The 18,895-nt window shown below is 39.8% G+C and overlaps 2 protein-coding genes across 41 annotated transcripts in view; one reads left to right on the forward strand and one right to left on the reverse strand.

Annotated features, from left to right (window-relative positions):
• Positions 1-1,682: 1,682 nt before the first annotated feature.
• Positions 1,683-6,640, reverse strand: LOC139387257 (cathelin-related peptide SC5-like). 2 transcript variants are annotated; one of them, XM_071133367.1, is made up of 4 exons: positions 3,352-6,640; positions 2,975-3,097; positions 2,749-2,856; positions 1,683-2,490 (listed from the first exon to the last, which is right to left on the reverse strand). In XM_071133367.1, the coding sequence occupies exons 1-4, from the start codon at positions 3,529-3,531 to the stop codon at positions 2,323-2,325; spliced, it is 579 nt and encodes a 192-aa protein (XP_070989468.1). In that variant the 5' UTR covers positions 3,532-6,640; the 3' UTR covers positions 1,683-2,322. The 2 variants fall into 2 exon arrangements, with proteins under 2 accessions (XP_070989468.1, XP_070989469.1); XM_071133368.1 differs by having other exon boundaries at positions 1,683-2,487; positions 3,352-3,590.
• An 8,672-nt stretch (positions 6,641-15,312) lies between these two features.
• The window catches only part of LOC139387467 (obscurin-like), an 87,959-nt gene continuing 84,376 nt past the window's right edge, over positions 15,313-18,895 (forward strand). For all 39 annotated transcript variants that reach the window (XM_071133663.1, XM_071133673.1, XM_071133680.1 and 36 more), the window contains exons 1-2: positions 15,313-15,537; positions 17,377-18,475. In XM_071133663.1, coding sequence (XP_070989764.1) covers positions 17,386-18,475 — 1,090 coding nt within the window. In that variant the 5' untranslated portion in view covers positions 15,313-15,537; positions 17,377-17,385. The remainder of the gene's footprint in view (positions 15,538-17,376; positions 18,476-18,895) is intronic.

The following is an 18,895-nucleotide window of genomic DNA, read 5'->3' on the forward strand; positions in this document are numbered from 1 at the left end:
CAATTTGCCTATCCTCTATCAGGTACAGTATAAGCATTTTTAGGTCCACTATATAAGACCTCAGCATTTCCTGTAGTGTCAGGCTTGATCAGAGAGGAGTAACGGAACTAATGTTATCACTTATTTGTGCGCTATGAACCAATAGCCACAAGAAGAAAACAAGGTAGCTCCCTGATCTGCCGGGAGAGATGGAACTAGCCATGACTACGCATTTTTAGGTCCACTACATAAGACCTCAGTATTTCCTGTATTGTCAGGCTCTCAACGATCACCTAAGGGTGGTCGTTGACCAGCTCCATTATTGCAATAATTTAGCGATATTAAAGTATGATTGTTTGAAGAAATAAAAGTCACTCCTTATTGGTTAGAATTTCCACATCTGACCACTTACCACGGTCCCAACATCTTACCACTGCTACACCTGGATATCAGTAGAGCCTTGTCTGGCAGCGAAACAGTTCATTCAGCCTCATTTACTACCTTTAAAAAAAATAGCTGATACTGTATGTTTGACTTGCTTAAACAAATGTGGTTTCTAATGACAATTGAGATGTAAAAACTATGGCATAAGGGGACGACAAGCGGATAAGAGGCACTCCGTAATTTTGATTAGGACGGACGGTTAGTCAATATAACTATTTGTTCAGCAACAGAATTCAGAACATGGGCCGTTCTTACAGTATTATCCCTGTACACCAAGTTAGAACCGTATAATAAATAAAGGGGGCATATAAGCAGATAATGAAAGCTCTTACAATATTAGATGATTACATTTCTCTAAAACAGGTTATAGGCTACCTTAGAACAGTCAGAACAGTAGGCGAAATTAAGATGGGTAAATAGACCAAATTATTAGGGTGAGACAAATGCGCTACTAACATCTTACTACACAACATACACTTAGTATTGCTTTCTTAGCTACAGTATACATATCTTCCTGGCATATTACATCATTTACGAAGCTGAATACATTACATTGTTTTACTCAAATTGTTGTGCTCGGCTCACTTGAACAGGAAGGTAATGCGGCGGTCCTCCAAGTTAACAGTTGTTTTGATCATCATGCTTCATTGACAGCATGGCCAATTTTTAATGTTTATCATTTTAAACTCGGAAAAGAGTCCCTTAATCCCAGATTTGTGTCCACACAGCCACTGTCACTGATTCCTTCCAAACCACTCGTTGAATTATTTGTGATTTCCAACTTGTTGTGTAATGTTTATGTCTAACCGCCGATGAGCACCGATACGTTTTATTTATCATTTCTCTTCATTATTTCTATTCATGTGACAAGGATTAAAAAGGATTTGCCAGTAGATTGTCAACTTGATTCATGATGATGACTGCTAGCTAAGATTTTGAAGGTATGATGTTGACATGAACAGTCCAGTCAAATCTGCTGTACATATAACGTGATTTTACATCATTTTATCTGTGAACAATGACCATGAGCCTTCTTGGATGGGCACGTCTATGGCAGTAACCGAAGAGCTAGCATTTTCAATGTCTCTTCTTACACTTGGCAGTGACGTAAAGTCCCAATGAGTGACAGAACACTGAGCCAATCATGGCGCAACGATCCGTACTTTCTGCTGGCTTGCCCCACCACCACAAAAAGCACTGAGCTAGGATGAAACACCTGCATTTTGGAGATGCCTTACTCAAGAAAACAGAAAAGAGACCATGTTTGTATGCTGCTTTATTATGTCAATGAAATATATATATTTTTTACATTGTTGGCAAACTGATATGTGACACGTATTAATGCCAAAATAACATGCAAAACAGGCAAATGTCTGGCTAAAAATGTGGGGCTCTGCCCCCACCTGCCCTGAATGATAGGTCACTGCTCTTAACTCAATCTGTGTCCAGGAAACCATCCCGACATGTTTCAGCAAAGCCTAAACTGTCGGCCTAACAGAACAACAGAGAAATTATCTTTTTTTAAAGAACAATAAACACAAAAACGAAAAACGTAGAGCTCTCAAAAACTTCCTAAACTGCCATGAAATTACATATTTTACACACAGTGTCTTTTGAAAACTTATTTTGCAGTTTATTAGTGCAGTAAACATGAACTGGAAATAATTTTCGGTAGTTAAAATTCAAAGATTGGCATGTAAGAATAGGTACATTATTACAAACAATGATAGCTACAAAATACAAAACAATTCATAATGTAGACAAAAGAGTTACCAGAAGCATTTTTTTAAAGAAGCTCAAGGTTTTATGTTCACCCATTAACCACAACTTTGAGTGCTTTTGAAGTTTATTTGATTGGGGAGATATCTTGCAGTTATCCAAAGGGTGTGGTGTGCTGTTCTATGCAGGGAGAGTTCCAACATGGTTTACTCCGCTAGCTCCAGCAATGCCGGAGCCAAACCCAGGACGAGAGCCACTCCCAGGACGACCTCTCCAACCCCCCTTGGAAGTTTTTCTACCCATCTTAGGGCCTCCGCTGTCCTTGCCTCTTCTTGTCCGAATCTTCTGCTGTAATCATTAAAAATATGAATTTAAACTTTTAAAAAGGAAAAAGCAGAACCTTTTTGACCAGACTAATCGGAAAAAGTTATTATTTCAAGAGATGCATGTTTCCACATTCATGAAATTCATAAACTGCTATGCATTTAATGACCTTTAACATCTGCATTTTTTTTTATTGCAGATCAACTGTTCTGACACTGTTAGGCTACCTTTAGCATTACGTCCTAACTAATATAGGTAGGGAGATGTTGAGAAATAACTTACAACTTCTGCCTCCATGTATTCACAAGAAATGTCAGACCGGTCAGTGTTGAGGGTGTTGCCAATCTCCAGAATCGGATGTCTGACCTCCATGCTGCACATCATTCGTTTCTATAGAGGAAGGAGTCATTGACAATTAGCCATTTGCCAATCTCAGCTTATTATTTGTCGTTTCTTGCGTCCCATAACTATTATTTCACACAATACTGTAAAATCCAATTGTTCTTACCCCATTTTTCTTCAGAGGGCATGGTTGGCCTCGCTGCCCCTGTGCCTTACTGCAGAGTGTCTCCTGCAGGGGGAAGCTCAACCTTACAGACACCTCAGACTGGTCCACATCCTCTGTATTCAACTTGGATCAGAGAGAAAACACAGTATTGTCAATTATTTCAATGCCCCCCACATTGAGTCTATTTCTTTTCCATGTAAAAGTATCTGAAAATGTGTACATGTTGTTGCATATTAAACAGACAAATATCGCTTAACTTGACTGGAATAAAACTATTTAACAAACCATGACACATAAACATTGTTGTGCCCCTCAGCACTGTGTAAATAAGAGGAGGGAAACGTTCATACTGTCAGTCTCACTGTCTCAATACTCACAGTCTCGACTTCCAGCTGGTTCAGAAGCGGATGGAAAGCCTGCTCTTCCACAGGAAGCAGCTGATTTGAAGCAGCTGTGATGATGTCTTCATACCTGGTCTCAGTCTGGGTCTGACCTCTGACCAGCAGGTTAGCCACAGCGAGCAAGAGGAGAGATCTCACCAGAGCCTTCATCTTCATGTCTGATTCCTACTCTGAGAACCACCTCTGTTTTATAGTCTGTCTTGTTCTTATAGGAAAACCTAGGGTTGAGCAATCCAGGCTTTTGGGAAACCACTGCCTGCAGGTTGTCATGCTTCTTCCAGGACTAGGTTAGGCCTAATCTGTGTCTACGAAAATGGCTCTACATGTTGTCTGCCAATTAGATCAGTCAGACTATTGGCCCCTTTGCAGTATATTGCTAAATTAGATACATATTTTAGTTTAAACAGCGTAATGAACAATTATTCTAATTCTAATAATGTCTGTTAAGATGATGTATGTTTTGTATTCTACTTTATACATGCTGAAACAGTCATTCGTTATGGGCTAGACTATGATGATCTGTAATGTCTACTACACTTTAAAACAAGTTGTTGAGTGAAATTAGCACTCGTCAAACTTGGACGTGTATTAAGTATGCATGTAAAGTGGACTTAAGTGCTGAACACCTAAACATACACAACTTAATTGACCAGGAGAGATAGTTGACAAGCAAACATAATTGGATGGCAAGAATTATCACAGACGTCCTTGTAATGTATTGTGTGATATGTTTCTTGTTTAATATGCAATACAGTGTAAAACTTTTTTTATATACAGTGCCTTCAGAAAGTATTCATACCATTTGACTTATTTCACATTTTGTTGTGTTACATTTTAGCAAATGTATAGAAAATGAAAGATCAAATTTACATAAGGATTCACACCCCTGAGTCAATACATGTTAGAATCACTTTTCTGGGTAAGTCTTTAAGAGATTTGCCCACCTGGATTGTACAATATTTGTTCTGATCAACTGGCAAGTGGCTTTGCTGAATTTTTCAACCTCTCTATGACTGAGTCTGTAACACCAACATGTTTCAAGCAGACCACTATAGTCCGTGTGCCCAAGATCACTAAGGTAACCTGCCTAAATGACTTGCCTACCGACCCGTAGCACTCACGTCTGCAGCCATGAAGTGCTTTGAAAGGCTGTTCTGGGCTCACATTAACACCATTATCCCAGAAACCCTAGACTCACTCCAATTAGCATACCGCCCAAACAGATCCTCAGATGATGCAATCTCTATTGCACTCAACACTGCCCTTTCCCACCTGGACAAAAGCAACTCCTATGTGAAAAAGCTATTCATTGACTACAACTCAGCATTCAACACTATAGTGCCCTCAAAGATCATCACTTAGCTAAGGACCCGGGGACTTAACACCTCCCTCTGCAACTGGATCCTGGACTTCCTGACGGGCCGCCCCCCAGGTGGTGAGGGTGGTAGGTAGCAACACATCTGCCACGTTGATCAACACATCTGCCACATCTGCCACCTCAGGGGTGCGTGCTCAGTCCCTTCATGTACTCCCTGTTCACTCATGACTGTACTCCCTGTTCACTCACGACTCCAAGACCATCATCAAGTTTGCCGATAACACAACAGTGGTAGGCCTGATCACTGACAACGATGAGACAGCCTATAGGGAGGAGGTCAGAGACCCGGCCGTGTGGTGCCAGGACAACAACCTCTCCCTCAACGTGATCAAGACAATGGAGATGATTGTGGACTACAGGAAAAGGAGGACCGAGCACATCCCCATTCTCATCGACGGGGCTGTAGTGGAGCAGGTTGAGAACTTCAAGTTCCTTGGTGTCCACATCACCAACAAACTATCATGGTACAAACACACCAAGACAGTCGTGAAGAGGGCACGACAAAACCTATTCCCCCTCAGGAGATTGAAAAGATTTGCCATGGGTCCTCAGATCCTAAGAAGGTTCTACAGCTGCACCATCCTGACTGTTTGCATCACTGCCTGGTATGGAAACTGCTCGGACTCTGAACGCAAGGCACTACAGAGGGTAGTGCGTACGGCCCAGTACATCACTGGGGCCAAGGTTCCTGCCATCCAGGACCTCCACACCAGGCAGTGTCAGAGAAAGGCCCTAAAAATGTTCAAAGACTCCAGCCACCCTAGTTATAGACTGTTCTCTCTGCTACCGCAGGCCAAGGGGTACCGGAGCGCCAAGTCTAGGTCCAAAATGCTTAACAGCTTCTTCCCCCAAGCCTTAAACCTCCTGAACAGCTTATCAAATGGCTACCCAGACCCCTCTTTTACGCTGCTGCTACTCATTGTTTATTTTTATGCATAGTCACTTTAACTCTCCCTCCATGTACATATTATATCAATTACCTCGACTAACCGGTGCCACCGTACATTGACTCTGTACCGGTCCCCCTGTATATTGCCTCAGCAATATACAGCAGATCATTGACATATGGAGGTTAGTGTTCTTTATTGACGTATGCTTCTGAAGGTGCTGGCCAAGTAGCAGTAGGAAAGCTAAGCCAGGAAAAAAAGTGTTGTGAAACGTCTCATGACTCATGTTCCCCCGTCACTCAAAATGTGTGTTGCAACTCGCTTAGAACCTTTTATTTCCCAATCTGACTGCCACTATGTCAAGGCACTGTCAAATGCAAACACATATCAGAAAACTTTACAGCTACACAAAACGTTCCGTTTCTAGATCTAGTATATCTGTATGCTAGATGTTATTGATTTGCATCATTTTGAATTGAAGAGGTGAAGAACATTAGGCTACTGATCTACTGTATGTTTTCCTTGTGGGTTGGTAATGTGGGGCAATTTAATACTCAGTTTCAATGACATGCATTTTAAATGGTTATATATCAGTATGTGGGCAGTTATTACAATGCAGTCTACTGTTCATAACAGTAGGCCTATACTATATGCATATGTTGATACCTTTACTTTGACTGTATAGATGAACAATTATGTCCCAAGATCAAAAAGATTTTCAGATTTGCACATTATTGTCACCCATGATGTAACTGTATCAAGTCTGCTCTCAATTGTAGATCCACCGCAGTATACACAGTAGTAATAATAATAACAATTATATTTATTGGGAAATATACATATAGTGCTTTTCAAGGACTCAATGTCACTTAAACTAGTTCTTTATTGCATAGACTATAATTTGCTAGCTCACCGAGTAATACTGTCTCATTCTCGCCATCTCCTGGACATGCTGTGAAACCTCTTCTCTTGTTATCTTCCCAAAAACATGTGCATGTCTGAGTCACCAACATCATACACACTTGACTGTAGACGGCAGAGGTCACGTGAAAGACCGAAAGAGGGTTGGATCCTCTGCAACAAAGGCATTTCAACCGCTTTATCTATTTGGACATTTTTTTGTTGTCATGTTTGAAAACAAAATACATTTACATTTCCAGACATTTATTTTCACACACCTTCCTATTGTGTTTCAATTTACATGAACACATATATTGAAGTGTCACTACAAATCAACTTGAATAGAGTTCAGTACTGCTGTAGTGTTGTTGTTGTAGTACTGTCTGGAGATGAGTCACACTAAAGTAGCTTCTCTATGCTTGTCTATAGCAGCTGCTGTAAGAATCCCTTCATTTACACAGATGTACATGTGCAGCACTGTAAAGGCACAAATGGCACCTCATTTGCTGTAGGAGTAGTGACCGCTTGCTGTTAATGTCTTTTGGGTGTTTACTGAGGGGTGTGGAAAAGATTTACAACTCGCCTCTAGACCAGCTGGTTTTTTTCAGCATGCTCTGATAATATTCTCACTCGCAACAACTCAAGATGGACTGTGAAAATTCACATGCACCTATAAAACACACACACACACACGTAGACAGTAAAACACATACAACAACAAAAAAACACACATATGATGAATGTAATGCTCAGTTATAATAATGTAATTAAAATGTACAAAAGAATATATGTCGCATAACTACAGTAAATGGAATGCATGACATTGAGCACTAAGTTTGAATGTTACAGTACACTATGCACAAAGCTGGAGACATTGGAACTTGACATGCCAATACCAAGTATGGAAATTATTTTTGACATTGTGTCCATCATGACATTGAAGTGTCGGTCTCATTGATCAAAAATAGTACAAACATAAATAGATAGCAAAACATGGCTACATGTATTACTGTACATGTGATAAACCGCCTGTAATTCTAAAAGCAGATACAGTACAACTATGTATTTAGTTTATGTGATCTTCTTTCCAATTTGACTATCCTCTATCAGGTACAGTATAAGCATGAAAAATTAAACACCTTGCCTTGTCACTGAAACATAATATTATTAGTCTTTCCATTGTTTGTCAAAAGCATGACTGTCAGTCTACAATTAATTAATTAATTAGTCTCTAGGACTATTATTTTAGCCCAGGACATACAGTAACTCAGTAAAGACATGAAGTCTGAATTCAAGTCGTCCGTGGCAATAGAGACTTAGTAATGTTAGGATTACCCTCCGCTAGAGTTTCAGAGTTTAAATAAGAGCCATCGGAGGCCTGCTGTTGTCAGTCACACAGTAAGCTAAGCAGAGCAGAGGGGGAAAGCCCAGTGAGAGGACTAGGACCATGATATGGCTTGAAGGCAAACAGTCAGGCAGGGGCTGCATCAGCTTTGCACTACCTCTACTTTATTCCTATAATAAACCATATTTAATTCAGGTTGCAGCTGAAGTAGATCATGCTTTGAACCAGAGCCATATAAGCTCATATGGTTCTGCTTTGAACTGTTTGCCCAGTGGGGTAGTGCACTTTCGTGGTACCCCCGCAAGGTTCAAGCAAAATTGTATAGCTAATCTTATGCTATTTTACACATTATTCCATGAGGCTCAGAGAAAATAGCGCTGTTAGAGCTAATTTCCTGTATAAAAAAAAAAGATAAGTCATTGCCCATAACATGATATGCTATCTGGGGAGTGGGGAGCCCCCCCCCCCCCCTGATATTTAATAGCTTATTCATAGGTTGCACCTCTGTCACTCATTGAGTAGAATGCTCAGTCGGGCATAAGTCCAAAACGAACCTACTTCCATCCAATGAGATGCAATTTGTTCTGTAGTCCCATAATAGGAGGGATGATTTCTATATTAATTGTCTTTGAATTGCTCTGTTGATTGATTTGAATGAACTTTGGTAAACAGAGACATAAGAACACAATGCTGTATGTTGTCCGTAATGGTAAATTCAGAGCAACTCCATGGTAAGAAATGTGACTGTTCCTGGTGCAAATACAATGTCCTATCCCATCCTATCTAGCCCTATGCCCTCTCTAAATCATGGCATTGAATGTGTTAGCAGGATTATCTCTCTTCACAACTGGCTACGTGATTATTGCAGCTCAATGGGTGTAACTTTTGTTGACAATTTTGCTACCTTTTGGAAACAAAACACGTTTATAAGGAGGATGGGATCCACCCAAATAATTTGCATTCCTGGATCCTTTCACAGCATCATAAGGCTGCGTTGAGACAATGACTTATCAATGACCCAAGCCCAGCTCAGCTAATCCCTACCATTGTGTTGCTGAGTTTTTATAATGCTTCAGCAAATGTACATTATCCCAGGGGTGTTGGTAGACACAATGTAAGTAACCTAATGTATGTCCCTCTAACTGCCCTGAATGCCTCTGCTGATCCTACAGCAATTGTATGCAGTAATCATGTGCCTATGAACCGGGGCTATACTGTTAGCACTGATGCGGTGTGCCCTAGTAGGAAGTCCACTGTGTGCAGCTCAGCCTGCACTAACATAAATTGCATGAGCATGTCTACTGCTGCTAAGCTTTCCAGTAAAACTAGGAAAACAATCAAATCACAGAAAAGTTCTAAAAATAGCCCACTTTAACACATGTAGCTTAGGAAACAAGGTTCATCAAATGAATAACTTGCTACAGTAGTAACAGATGACATTCATATTCTGACAATCTCTGAAACTCATTTAGATAATACCTTTGATGAAACAGTGGTAGCAAAACATGGTTATAACATCTACAGAAAAGACAGAAATGCCCATGCTGGAGGTGTTGCTGTTTATATTCAGAACCACATTCTTGTAAAGCTTAGAGAGGATCTCATGTTAAATACTGTGGAAGAAATATGGGTAAAGGTTCATCTGCCTCACTTAAAGCCCATTCGGGTGGGATGTTGCTATAGACCACCAAGTGCTAACAGTCAGTATCTGGATAACGTGTGAAATGCTTTATAATGTATATGATATCAACAGAGAGGTATATTTTCTGGGTGATTTAAATATTGACTGATTTTCATCAAGCTGCCCACTTAAAAAAAGCTTCAAATTGTAACCAGTGTAGTTACAAACAGCACAGGAATGAAATCATAAACATGTATTGATCACATCTTTACTAATGCTGCAGAAATTTGCTTGAAAGCTGTATCCAGATCCATCGGATGTAGTGATCACAATATAGTAGTCATATCTAGGAAAATCAATGTTCCAAAGGCTGGGCCTAATATAGTGTATAGGAGAAAGTGTGTGCCCTCTGGCCTGGAGGGAAGCAAAAGTCATTTTGCTACCTAAGAATAGGAAAGCCCCCTTTACTGGCTCAAATCGCCTGTTACCAACCTTTAGTAAACCTTTGGAAAAAATTGTGTCCGACCAGATACAATGCTATTTTACAGTAAACAAATTGACAATAGACTTTCAGCATGCTTATAGGAAAGGACATTCAACAAGCACAGAACTTACACAAATGACCAATGATTGACTGAGAGAAATTGATGCTAAAAAGACTGTAGAGGCTATTTTGTTAGACTTTAGCAATGCTTTTGACGTTATGATTGTAGTCTGCTGTTGTGGCTAGGGCTGTGGCGGTCAAGAAATTTCGCCAGCTGTTATTGTCAAGTAAATAACTGCCGGTCACACAGTAATTGACCGTTAATTAACATAAACACATTTAGCATCTCATGTCTTCCATGCATAGCCTACAAGCCACTGATGCAGACCTTTGAAACGTCTACATTAAAAAAATCCATGTCTAATAAATCTATGTAATATAGCCTACACCATCACAATAAATCCATGTCTAATAAATCTATGTAATATAGCCTACACCATCACAATTATTCCATCTCTTATAAATCTATGTAATACAGCCTACACCTTCACAATAAATCCATCTCTTATAAATCTATGAAATACAGCCTACACCATCACAATAAATCCATGTCTAATAAATCTATGTAATATAGCCTACACCATCACAATTATTCCATCTCTTATAAATCTATGTAATACAGCCTACACCTTCACAATAAATCCATCTCTTATAAATCTATGAAATACAGCCTACACCTTCACAATAAATCCATGTCTAATAAATCTATGTAATATAGCCTACACCATCACAATTATTCCATCTCTTATAAATCTATGAAATACAGCCTACACCTTCACAATAAATCCATGTCTAATAAATCTATGTAATATAGCCTACACCATCACAATTATTCCATCTCTTATAAATCTATGAAAAACAGCCTACACCTTCACAATAAATCCATGTCTAATAAATCTATGTAATATAGCCTACACCATCACAATTATTCCATCTCTTATAAATCTATGAAATACAGCCTACACCTTCACAATAAATCCATGTCTAATAAATCTATGTAATATAGCCTACACCATCACAATTATTCCATCTCTTATAAATCTATGAAATACAGCCTACACCTTCACAATAAATCCATGTCTAATAAATCTATGTAATATAGCCTACACCATCACAATTATTCCATCTCTTATAAATCTATGAAATACAGCCTACACCTTCACAATAAATCCATGTCTAATAAATCTATGTAATATAGCCTACACCATCACAATTATTCCATCTCTTATAAATCGACGAAAAACAGCCTACACCTTCACAATAAATCCATGTCTAATAAATCTATTTAATATAGCCTACACCATCACAATTATTCCATCTCTTATAAATCTATGAAATACAGCCTACACCTTCACAATAAATCCATGTCTAATAAATCTATGTAATATAGCCTACACCATCACAATAAATCCATGATTTATTTTAGACAGGTCTAAAAAAAACATGATATGAAGAAAATGTAGTCTATTTCAGAACAGAATAGCATACTCTGAGTTGTCTTTATGTTAGGTCCTGTTCTGGCTATGCCATATGGCTGTAGGCTACACTAGTTCATTTAGCAGACAAGATTTGCTTAGAATTCCATGGCATTATTTTATAGTGTGAAGAATACAATTGAACATAGCTGAATAAAATAGAAGGGGTATTTTCTCCTAAACAATTTTAGGGAGTGCGCACATGCAGCTATTCTGTTTTGAGCGGTTACAATGAAACAGGTCCTCCTATATGAGTTATTTATGGAACTTTAGTTGTGATACAAACGTTGGACTGTATGTTTTGATTTTTAATACATTCTAAGGCTGTATGATGCGACTCTATTGGTGATTTGAAAAAAGTTGCACGTGCCGTTGTGCCCTTGGGTTGCATATAATTATTAGTATTCCTTTCTCCTGGCTCCATGCTCCAAGGCACCTCTCACTCAAGTGGGTCTCTGTCATGTGATCGGGTCTTTCTCACAGGCTACAAGCAACTCTGTGCATCCTTATCCAATTCCGAGGCGCATAGTGAAGATATTGGAAGAACTGTCCACATTTACTTTTTGTCAGCCAACAAGATGAGTAGACCTAAGGAACAACAAAAGCACTCACCTATGTCAATATACTATCCCCCATAGCACAAAAGTTCTGTGAGAGAAATAAATATTCCAAACAAAGTCTGTGACAGTTGTGGGATGGGATAGGTCCCAAATCAATACAACCATTAGCATCAACAAAAACTTTTTAAAGCAATGATCAGAACGTTTAGCTTAGAAATCTTGTTAAACTATTAGGCTACTTCGCATTATAAATGCAGCAAAGCGCAAATGTTCCATTAACGGAAAACACCATTCTTAAAAGTGACTGCAAATGCGATTATGCATGTAATGTTTTAATTATAAAGGTGCATTTTTATAGTGAAAATGATCTTCCCCAAACTCATGTGCTGCGAATAGTTGCCAGTTAGACTCCAAACCCGTTGTAAAGCTGATTAATGTTCTTAATTTTAAGAAGTTATTTGGCTACTTTAGTTGTGACACTAACCTTATCACTACATATAGGCCTATGGGCTAGCCTACATGAGGTGTGTGACTATGATTTTCTTGCCTTACTGTACACAAACTTGGCATCATTCACAACTTAAGTGATAATATAAATCACACTTTTATTGATTTATCTTGTCTTTATAGATACCAAATAAATAACATAAAGCTGTCATCAAGGCAAATGGTGGCTATTTTGAAGAATCTCAAATATAAAATATATTTTGATTTGTTTAACACTTTTTTGGTTACTACATGATTCCATATGTGTTATTTCATAGTTTTGATGTCTTCACTATTATTCTACAATATAGAAAATAGTAAAAATGAATAAAAACCCTTGAATGAGCAGCTGTGTCCAAAACGTTGACTGGTACTGTATGTGTGAAATTAGTTTTGGTTTAGAATGGACCATTATGATGCATCTGTCGGAATAGGGGGGAAAATACATGTAATCTATGCACTTAAATAGAGAATGGAGGACACTTTTCCAATGGTTCATTTTCATGCCAGCCAGGCAGGCTATACTCCTGTTGTAAAGGAAATAAGTGTGCTTAATATTAGGAAAGTTGAGAAGAAAATATAATAGGCCTAGCCTATAGAAAGCTGATGGAATCCTCCTAAAATTACAATTGGCTCATAACAGGGCAGCAGGGCTGGCCCTTAAATGTACACGGAGAGCTAACATTAATGATGTGCATGTCAATCTCTCATAGCTCAAAGTGGAGGAGAGGTTGACTTCATCACAACTTGTTTTTGTAAGAAGTGTTGACAAACTACAAGCACACAGCTCAGACACCCATGCAAACCCCACAAGACATTCCACCAGAGGTCTCTTCACAATCCCCAAGTCCAAAACAGACTATGGGAGGTACACAGTACTACACAGAGCCATAACTACATGGGACTCTATTCAACATCAGGTAACTGTTGCAAGCTGTAGAATCAGATTCAAATAACTGATAAAAAATATACCTTATGGAACAGCGTGGTCTGTGAAGAGACACAAATACAGGTACACAAAAACCAGCTTCATGAGGTAGTCATGTGGAATGCATTTAAATTAAAGGTGTGCATTATTAAAAGTTCATTTGTGGAATTTCTTCACTTAATGCATTTGACCCAATCAGTTGTGATGTGACAATGTGAGGAGGTATATAGAAGATAGACCTATTTAGTAAAAGACCAAGTCCATAATATGGCAAGAACAGCTCAAATAAGCAAAGAGAAACAACAGACCATTATTACTTTAAGTCAGTCAATACGGAACATTTCAAGAACGTTGAAAGTTTCTTCAAGTGCAGTCGCAAAAACCATCAAGCACTATGATGAAACTGGCTCTCATGAGGACCGCCACAGGAATGCAAGACCCAGAGTTACCTCTGCTGCAAAGGGTAAGTTCATCAGAGTTACCAGCCTCAGAAATATCTGCCCAAATAAATAATTCACTGAGTTCAAGTAACAGACACATCTCAAAATCAACTGTTCAGAGGAGACTGTGTGAATCAGGCCTTCATAGTCAAATTGCTGCAAAGAAACCACTACTAAAGGACACCAATTAGAAGAAGAGACTTGCCAAGAAACATGAGCAATGGACATTAGACCGGTGGAAATTTGTCCTTTGGACTGGAGTTAACATTGGAGATTTTTGGTTCCAACCGCTGTGTCTTCGTGAGACGCTGTGTGGGTGAACGGATGATCTCTGCATGTGTATTTCCCACCGTAAGGCATGGAGGAGGGGGTGTTATGGTGTGGGGGTGCTTTGCTGGTGACACTGTCTGTGATTTATTTAGAATTCAAGGCACACTTAACCAGCATAGCTACCACAGCATTCTGCAGCGAAACGCCATCCCATCTGGTTTGGGCTTAGTGGGACTATCATTTGTTTTTCAACAGGACAATGACACATCACACCTCCAGGCTGTGTAAGGGCTATTTGACCAAGAAGGAGAGTGATGGAGTACTGACCTGGCCTCCACAATCACCAGACCCCAACTCAATTGTGGTAGTTTGGGATGAATTGGACTGTGTAGTGAAGGAAAAGCAGCCAACAGGTGCTCAGCATATGTGGGAACTCCTTTAAGACTGTTGGAAAAGAATTCCAGGTGAAGCTGGTTGAGAGAATGCCAAGAGTGTACAAAGCTGTCATCAAGGCAAAGGGTGGCTATTTGAAGAATCTCAAATATAAAATATATTTTGATTTGTTTAACACTTTCTTTGGTTACTACATGATTCCATATGTGTTATTTCATAGTTTTGATGTCTTCACTATTATTCTACAATGTAGAAACTAGTAAAAATAAATAAAAACCTTGAATGAGTAGGTGTTCTAAAACTTTTTACCGGTAGTGTAAATTTTGGTATTGTTGTATGGTGTTTTTTTTTGAGTTGTGGATAAGTAGTGGTGTATCGATGTTATATGATTTACAGTTTAATTGTTTGCTTAATTGTAATGTAAGTGTCTTGATGTGCTTAGACCCCAGGAAGAGTCGCTGTTGCCTTGGCAGAAGCTAATCTGCATCCATAATAAAATACAAAAAAATACTAATACAAATGATGGCCCTCATATGCACAATTTTGAATCTGTTGTTATGGTGTAGGCTAGTCAAGGTAGATCAGCTATACCAGCCTGTCCATCCCCCTGCTCCAGCACGCAGGCTATATCTACAGTAAATGACAAGTCTATTTTGGGAAGGAGGCTGCACCATAATAGGAACGTCAGCTACTTGGCATCATGAGGTACCAATGAAGAAAAAAGAAACACGCGTAGTCAAACACCCACTGCAGGAGACTGGGGGATGTTACACTGCCCTGGATACAAATCATCATTGTAGGAATATTGACCAAACATAAATTTGTTGAATCTCAACGGCAAAGATTGCATCATCTTTCGGACTGTAAAAGTTTGTTAAAGTTTTCGTCCACATGTTTCAGTGCTTGTTTTACCAGAGAGTGTCTGAAGACTCAAGGTGAGAAAATTATTGCTGAAATTGAATTAACCCAGTTCCCAGTTGAAATAGTCTAAATGTAAATTTAATTTGCAATAACTGAACAACATAAATGGTAATTTAATCAGGCCTAATTAATGTAGGCCTATTTTTAAATGTCGAGTTTCTTATTTTTAGACACATCATCTTCATTAGTGTGCTGTTCTATGTTTGTGGTGACAGTTTTACACGGTCTAAAACCTACGTTTTTTTTAAACGTATATGTTGAATTGCAATGAGTAACTTATAGGTCGAAGAAGACCATATCTAAAATGTTTTTTTGCCGACTATCTATAGTATATCAAACCATCTACATAAAACATGTATGATCTATTTGCATCATTGTATTGGTACATTTATCAAACAATATCGAATAACGAAGCTTTTCCTTCTCTTGCGGGTTCTCTACCAAACAGCTGAACTCTCTTTGCTACTACAAATGGCAATGGACAGAGACGCGGCCTGACAGCTGAGGTTATTTTTGGGACAGGCAGCTCAGGGGAGGGAGGTGACAAAGATGGCAAATGTCACCCTTTCATATACAATATTTGCTGTATTTAACTGGGTTAAAACAGCATTTATGGTAATCTGACGGTGCGCTGATCAGTTTGGGTAGGCTACAGGCCTAATAAACCACCTGCTCCCCTCTGGATACGTCTTTTTAGCAAGTGTGTGGGTGTTATTTGATCTTGATATGGGTCTGGTTGATGTCATATGCGACCGTGCTCCTCAAGTCTGGTCCTGCAGACTCAAATAATGTATTAATAAAGAATGTGCACCCCTGTGGGTTCCCAGGACCAGAATTGAAGAACAGTTACGCCTATGGTACCAACTAATCTAAATATTCCACTTCAGTAGGCTAGTATTGTTTTAAGTGTAACAAATAGGCAGAAACCTATGAAATATGCACTTCTCACCCAAAAACCTACTGTCGGCTATTATTTTGGAAAAAATGAGTAGGATTGTTTTTCTATGCATCCCTCTGTCACTCTAGAATCTGCCTCCCTCTTGGTTAGCTCTGATGATTATTTATCATCAGTTGGACATTTTTTGCTAGAATATGATCCATTTTGTGGTTGTTACTTGTAATCTTGTTAGCCTACTCTGTATCACGGTGTTTTAGTTGAAAATCTGTCCTGGGTAGGCAAATGTGCTGTACAAAACAATAAAACTGCAGATTGTTACATTGAATGGGACAATTTTATGTTCGACCTTCATAGAGACATTATTTACAATATTTAAATCAGTATTCTGTATTGTTTATGTAAATGTAAACAGATGAAGGCTGAGTGATTTGCTCTATAAATGTTTTAACTACTGAGATATCATTGTTATCTGTCCTCAATGCATATCTTACATTTTGGAAAATATGTTTTGTTGACTTCCATTGCAGACAGACGTCACTAAAAATATCTAGGCCATAAGTGAGACATGTTAACACATTCCTCCAAGTTCCGATGAAAACAATCTTAGTTTACAGCAAACAATTAACTCTACAATGGCCCACCCAAACACAGTGTGAACCTATGTGTGAACAAGGTTTTCCAAACTTTAGTCATTACTTGCTGATGTAGAGTTGTTACATTATTATGTCAGGCATGAGAAGGATGAGACACTAGAGGCTGTGTAGTGTCATGCAAGTTTGACATTCCAGTTCAAGAGGCAAGTGATTTAAATGATTGACAATAAGATTAGAAGGATATTTCATAGATTTGGTTGCCTTTCCTATACACTTCTTGATATAGCCTAGTAATCTTGATTATTCTATTCTCTCAAAGGTGTGTTTCAATTCTAAATGACACTATTTCCTTGGTACACTAGGATCTAGTAATGGACCAGAACCTGTTTGGAGGGGCCCCCAGGTTTCTCACGCGGCCCAAGGCTTTCGCAGTGTGCGTGGGAAAGGATGCCACCTTGAGCTGCACCATCGTGGGCAACCCCACCCCACTGATTACCTGGGAAAAGGAGAAGCTACGTCTGACCTCTGGGGGCCGCTTCAAGATGGTGGATGATGGTGACGTCTACCGCCTCACCATCTACGATCTAACCCTGGAGGACAGCGGCCAGTACATGTGCCGGGCCAAAAACAATGTTGGGGAAGCATATGCATGCGTAACCCTTCACGTAGGCCTTCCACAGGAGATGGTGGAGAGGGCCCCCGTCTTCATGGTCAAGCCTACCTCCACACGCGTAGGCCTGGGGGGCGATGTGGTCTTCCACTGCCGGGTTGCGGCTTACCCAGAGCCCAAATTTGACTGGGAGAAGGACGGGCGTTACCTGGCCGAGACGAACCGCATCAAGGTGACATCGGACAGTGACAGCAGCTCTCTGAGGATCCAGAGCGTGCGCAGTCTGGACAGCGGCACATACACTTGCCGTGCCCAGAATTCGGTAGGCCGCTCTAACTCCGCCGCCACCTTGGTTGTAGACACCCAGGACTCCCATCACCTGGGCAAGGACAAGAGCACCTCCCTCCTCTCCCACCTGCAGAAGCGTAAAGAAGGGATCTCTATCTACTGCACCGCCGAGACCAGCAGCTCCACTTACAACTCCACCACCACCTCCTCGACCGCCACCACTATGGTCACAGATGGGTTGAGCCTTCTGGGTCTAGACCACAGCAGCGCAGCACTGGTCAGTCATCTGCCCAAAGGCGTCTTCACCCGCACCTGCACAGTGACTGAAGGCAAGCACGCCAAACTCAGCTGCTTCGTGACAGGCCACCCCAAGCCTCACATCATCTGGAGGAAGGATGGGGGGAACATTGGCGAGGGACGCAGACAAATCATGTATGAGGACCAGGCCGAGAACTTCATCCTCAAGATCCTGTACTGCAAACAGAGGGACAATGGTCTGTATACCTGTAACGCCTCCAATATGGCTGGACACACCTACAGCGCCGTGCTGGTGATAGTTAAAGGTAAGCAAAAAAATATATAAAAATCACAAATGGTTGGTATTTCAAGAGCGATGTTTGATTGGAATATAAATTATGTAGAATAGTGCATTTACTCCATCGATTATTATTTTAATTTGAGAGTGCATCACATCTAAGTCTTCTAAAATAAAATGTTTAGCGTTAGTTTTTCCATATTCTGCCATTACCATACTCCCAAGTCTAGTTCATCACTCGGCTGTTGAGGATAAAGGGAGTGTAGTTTTCTTTAACGTTTCCATAACGAGGCAAAGGGATTCAGGTGTATTTAAGGGACATGACAATGCTTGTCGTGTGGGGAGATGACCTTAGATTAACTCTCTCTCATTGCTCTATATGAATTGCTGATAATCGACTAGTATATAACATATATAGCATTTGTTTAAATATAGCTCAAATGTCTCT

Source organism: Oncorhynchus clarkii, chromosome 28, assembly GCF_045791955.1.
Source record: "Oncorhynchus clarkii lewisi isolate Uvic-CL-2024 chromosome 28, UVic_Ocla_1.0, whole genome shotgun sequence".
Taxonomy (NCBI): domain Eukaryota; kingdom Metazoa; phylum Chordata; class Actinopteri; order Salmoniformes; family Salmonidae; genus Oncorhynchus; species Oncorhynchus clarkii.